Source organism: Atta cephalotes, assembly GCF_000143395.1.
Source record: "Atta cephalotes unplaced genomic scaffold scaffold00032, whole genome shotgun sequence".
Lineage (NCBI taxonomy): Eukaryota > Metazoa > Arthropoda > Insecta > Hymenoptera > Formicidae > Atta > Atta cephalotes.
In genome coordinates, this window is record NW_012130096.1 from 1,560,187 (window position 1) to 1,566,196 (window position 6,010).

General features: G+C 29.6%; 1 protein-coding gene across 1 annotated transcript; it reads right to left on the reverse strand.

Annotated features, from left to right (window-relative positions):
* Nucleotides 1-4,025: 4,025 nt before the first annotated feature.
* On the reverse strand, nt 4,026-5,795 carry LOC105621124 (myosuppressin). The gene is made up of 2 exons (XM_012202594.1): nt 5,597-5,795; nt 4,026-4,114 (listed from the first exon to the last, which is right to left on the reverse strand). The coding sequence occupies exons 1-2, from the start codon at nt 5,793-5,795 to the stop codon at nt 4,026-4,028; spliced, it is 288 nt and encodes a 95-aa protein (XP_012057984.1).
* Nucleotides 5,796-6,010: the final 215 nt, after the last annotated feature.

The window sequence follows — 6,010 nt, forward strand, 5'->3', positions numbered from 1 at the left end:
AAGTGACTTACTTTATTAAACGTAATCGATCACGTGACAACGTGACGCCTTTTGTGCGAGATGTCGCAATAACTCATGGTATAAGAATATATACCACAGACAACACAGAATATTTATGATAAATATTTATTATTATTAATTTTTTGAAATGTTATATAAATATTTTATACGTATCTTATACAAAACTTTATTAGAAATATTATTAAAATATTGACTAAATATTTTAGTAAGTATCTTATACTTGGATTATGATGTCTTATTAAGTATTTTTATAGCATGTTTATTACAACCATTTATTACAACATTTTTACAATAAATATTTTATATTTATAATAAGTGTTTATGATCTGTGCAATTTAAGACTACAAAATGTTTACTAAATTCAAATAAGTTTTATAAATATTTACACTACATATTTTATAAGTATTTTATAAATATTATGTGCTGTCTGAGAAAATATTCCATTGCATGTCTTAATGACGGCAGACTAATAAAACAACAAATCAAATATTTTCCCAAAGTTAGCATTAAATTCAAATATAGTATTGATAAAAATATATAAACAAATGTACAAACAAAAATGAAATTCTATTTGCTGTAGCTAAATAAAAATTCAAAAAATTTCATGTCCGTAATATAGTGTTCGTACTGTTAAATCACTCAAAACACTTTTCTAATGCACCTACCATCTAAAACACATAGTAGTAGCCGATAGTAGTCATGTTATTTTTTCTCTTTTTTCATTCTTTTTTTAAATTTAATTTGAGATAATATTTTGATTGGCCGCAGAACAGTCACCATGTTGGACTGCACATTCTTGAAAATGAGATACTTTATTTCTTATTATACTGCGCGTACAAAAACCTACCATCACTTCACTTGTCGCCTACCTCTATTCTCCTCTCGTTGACATGATCTGCTCCGACCTTCTCGTACTTTCCTCTTACAACTCGATTTCCGCAAGATTCACCTGTCGCCGGAAATCGAGCTTGGATCAAGTTAGTCTCTCTCATGATATCCTCTCTCTTCTTCTTTCTTGTTCCTTCTCAAATTCTTTTTCAGCAAAATAACGCGATATAATTACGTCAATAAAAACTTTGTTATTCGAGTTGCACGCAAAACTACTATTGCATATTCATATCGATTCCTTCAGAATTTTAAGTCACGTAATCGACTATGAGGCGAAATATAAATGCATTGCGCAAGCAGATGATTTTCTGATGGAGACAAGTGCAATCTCGACCGCTTTGATATTGTAATTTAGAGAGCTTGAAATATTTTATACCGTACACAATAGATTCATAATATCGTGAACAAAAGAGCAAAATATGTAGAAAGAAAGAGAGTGAAAGACGAAGGATGGTGCAGTTGCGTAGTGTATAATAAACGACAAAGCATTCTGAGAGAATCATTTTATATGCGTATATATATATATATTTATCTGTTATATATAATAAATATATTATTACTCCGCAATGCACGCGTCGCATCAGCAATATCTTACAATTTTATCCGTTCCATGAGTGATACTTAACACATCCATAACGAGCTGCGAATATATCCGACGATGTAAGACGTAGAGACGTTGGAAACAATGCGATCTCTTAGGACAGGGACCTTTGGTCCAGCACGTACGTTGGCGAGGAATGCGATCGATGGCGATTATGAAGATCGGAACTGAACGTGCCGTCTCGATACACCGAGACAGATAATGCAGAGCATACATTTTAGTTAGCTGTTTAGTATTTGATTTTAAGATTTACTTATTGAAACAGCTGCAGGGCATTCATTTGTATCTTCATTCTTTTCGATAAACAAAATTATCCCGAATGCATCGATAGGCAAACATTTACTCTATAAAATTTTTAGAGTGAACTGTTACTCTGAAAAGTAAAATCTCATTCCTAAAGATTAAAAAGCTGAGCCACTCTTTTTCAACTGACTCAATTTTTATTCTTTAGAATGAGATTCTATTCCAAAAAATTTAGAAACATTATCAAACTCAGAGTCGATTTATAATAAGTCGCTAATAAGAATCTATTCAGCATTATTTACTCATCGTCCAAGAATAATTTTAATAGAACTTTTGAACTCTTAATAATATTCAACAAAATATTCAATAAAATGAAATTTGAAAAGTTAAAAATATCGCAGTAATTTTTTTTTACTTTTTTTTACTGACAAAAATTCATTTGAAACGCTCAAGAATAATTTATTTATTTAATAACATTTTTACATTTAACATTTATAATGTATTTAATGAAGTATTAAATTAAATAAAATTCGAAAAGATGCAAATACAATAATAATTTCTTTCGTTTTCTTCATCAAAAAAAAAATATTATTGCGGATCTGGCTCTTTCCAATTCTGTTTATGAAATAGTTCTATAGATACCCAGACAGCACACAATATTTATAAAATATTTACAAAATAAATTATAAATATTTATAAGATTTATTTTAAATATCTTGTAAATATTTTTATGATTTTAGATTGCATACAAATTATAAATATTTATTATAAATATTATCAAATATTTACTGTAAATGCTAAAAAAAATACTTAATGAAACATATATATAATCCAAATAAAAAGTACTTATTAAAAATATTGATTTATATTTATGATATATCACATAAAATATTTAATCTATATTTTAACAATATTTTAACAATATATTTTATGTATGAAATTCTATGTAACATTTTAAAAATGAATATATTGATAAATATTTATCACAAATATTCTATGCTGTCAATCATCGAAATATAATCAAGGAAATCTCATTTGGATTAACGAAATTAAATAACGAACACGAGCCCGCACGATTTTGAGATATTACTAATACATTTCGGGAATTAATTTGAACAAATTTACAAATTTAATTTACGTTTAATTCAATCGAATCTTGCGTTCGGACTAATTGTTCGTGTCACTAACTGATCGCATTACAAGGCGTAAAATGCTTGGTTTGTAAGATAAATGGTACGCGTAGACGCATAACATTCTTTACTTTCATATGAAGGCTCATCACCTCACAAGCGACGCGAAGATGAGAGTTATTAATTGGAAATAGTAGTCGGCGCGAAAATCGATACGACACGTTTCTACGTACTTACACTGGTAAAATGACGATGTTAATCGCTGGCCTATAATCTAATAGTTAAAGGTAGTGCATTAGTAATTAATTGATTAATTAATAGACGAGTAATTAGTAAATTCGATACATTCACAGTGTGATACAGCATAGATTAAAATGGTTGTACATCATTGCGATACACTCTTTATTTGTGATGTGGCAACATATAGAATTAAGGATAGCTTCAGTTTTCAAAGATTTAATATTTAAGTTGACATTTGACATTACTCGTAAAATTATATATGATCAACAAAAAGAATGAAATATTGTGAAATTCGTTTTTATTTTCGTAACTATCTAATTATTCTTTCTCGAGCGTTTCATGATTATATTTTCAGTGCTCTAATATGTCGGGATATTAAAGTACAAAGAAAAAATTATTTATATATTATCAAAATTATCTTGTAATAAAATTATCTTATAATATGAAATTTTTGTTCTGCTAACGGAATAATAACTGTTAATAAGTGCTATAATATAATATATGTTTAATTGTTAATTAAAGTTCCTTTAAAGTTTTCGCTTTTGTCAAACAAAGAGAGCAAAACTAATTGCTTTAATGCGCGTAAAATCCATATTTAACAAGATATTACTTTCACTTACTTTCACGCAGAGTCAGAACGCTCGAGAGGATCAATTTGGTCTCTTAAATGCTGTTTGTATACAGCAAAAATGAAAATGAAAATTATTAAACCATTAGCGATATTAACGAGATCATTTTTCGGTGAGATGTTGCTCTTACTCTTTTCTTTTTTTTCCTTTTTTTTTTACATTTTCCATTGACGAGCTGAGTTTTCTAGACGATGAAATGATTGAATGAGAAACTTAAGGGTAACTCGAATCGTTTATCGCTTGCGAATAGAGAGCAGAGTGTGATGCCTGGTTCTAACGTCGTTTTCCAAAGCGCAAGAAAACATGATCGACATCTTGTCTCTTGACAGTGCTGTCGTACCGCGGTAAGTTCTCTCGATATTCTGAAACAATTCAAACACAAACCGTACATCATTATCCTCATCGCCGTAATCAGTCGATGTCGAGAACATACTATACAGGATAGCGTCGAAGGAGTAACCACGAGCTGAAATGTCCTACAGATGACATTTCGTTTAATGTTATACAATTTCATGATTGTAAATGATTTCTAATTGCAAATAATTTTCTTCATTATATATATGAAGTCACTTAGTAAAATAAATGATTTCATCCAATTACATAATAATTTCTCATGATTGCATAATTATCGGATTTCTAGTGATTGCAAATGTTATTTGATTAAAAACATTACGACATAATCACTTAATATAATTGTGGGGCAAAATGTCTCCGAAATCATGAAATTCTTAGGAAATCTTTATATGTAATCAGAGGTAATCATAAATTTAAAATCATATGAATTATTGCGATGAAATCAATGTGTGATCACCATGAAATCTGAAAATTAGTAAATAATTCTAAAATTAAAATTAGTAAATAATTTCTAAGATAACGGAATGTGAACAACAAATTCAAAATGCACTTCTAGAATCTTATACATAAAAAGAAATGCGAATGTGCGTCATCTGTGTAAAAAAAGGTTGCATATTGTTTACACTCTGCTTAGAGATTCTGAAGAAAAAGAGATTAAACATCGCTTAGACAATTTCTAATTAATTCGTCATATTTTTCAGGATCTGCTTAAGATAAAATGAGATGCGTGGATATCTCATTCTATTTTAAGTAGGCCTTGAAAAGTATAGCAAACTAAACATACGTACAATCTCTTGATCTTTAGTTTTATTAGCTTATTATTAGAATTATTTATACACTGATTTCAGATTTAAATTTTATAATAATACTCGATAATCACACTCGATTTCATTATAAATGAACACATGATTTCCAATAATTGCACAGAAATTTAAAATAATTTCTACTGATTACATATGACTTCATTACAATTTCTGATTATTCTACATGAAAGATTTTTTATTTCATGCTTACATCTGATTGTAAAATGATTACATGGAGATTTTGTAATGATTTCAGAGACACTATTTCACAGTTACATTATCTCCTTGGCGTGTTCAGGCGCAGAATTTAAAACTAATAATTATATACACGTACAAAGTTTCGAGCGACGATAATATAAATTAATTAGGCAATAATAGCAAAAAGAATAGGAAGAGGCACATATTGTTCGTGCGCAACCGCATGACATTTGCCTTTTAGTCGTTAAATAAATTAAAGTCATATGCCTTTAACGATGTATACGTGGCGATAGAGCGAATGATTCGCTAAAGATGGGATTTTATTTGTGCATTTTTATCGTACAAATTTTTCGACAAATTTTTCAAGCCTGTTGATTGGCTATAGGATAGAGAGATCCGAGGACCTTTCTGTTCTGCATGTAATTGTCGTACGACAAAAACACACAAATGATCCCCACAAATGAATCCCACTCTTAGACAGGCGATTACCTTTGTCGTCAATGAAGTCATTCATGTCCCTAACGTCCCATATTCTGGCGAATGCCATGCAGATTTTACGGAATCTGGGTGGAAGTTCATCAAGAAATCCTGGATTGCATGAAATACCAGGCGATCCGGCGAGAGCTTCGCCGGAGAGGACTGCCATAGTCGTCACGGATACGAGGATCATCAGCGTCGAGCTCATCATTTTCGGACTGTAAGGAAGAATAGAATAAAAATGCCTAATATGAAACACCTTTTTCTAAAGGCTTGTAATTTATTTAATTTTTAATCTTAACTCCTATTTTTACATCAAAGTTATAGGAAATGTAATCAAGTTTTATCGCCAAAAGTTAGCAATTGATAATAGCTATACTTTGTTGTATGTAAAGATTTTTATTAAAATTATCAATTTTATTAATT

Excerpts from the sequence above, each read along its gene's own strand:
- LOC105621124 (XM_012202594.1), bottom strand. The coding sequence starts at position 5,795 with ATGATGAGCTCGACGCTGATGATCCTCGTATCCGTGACGACTATGGCA. Across the intron at positions 4,115-5,596 it reads TGACTTCATTGACGACAAAG|AATATCGAGAGAACTTACCG; the intron begins GTAATCGCCTGT and ends GAATTGTTTCAG.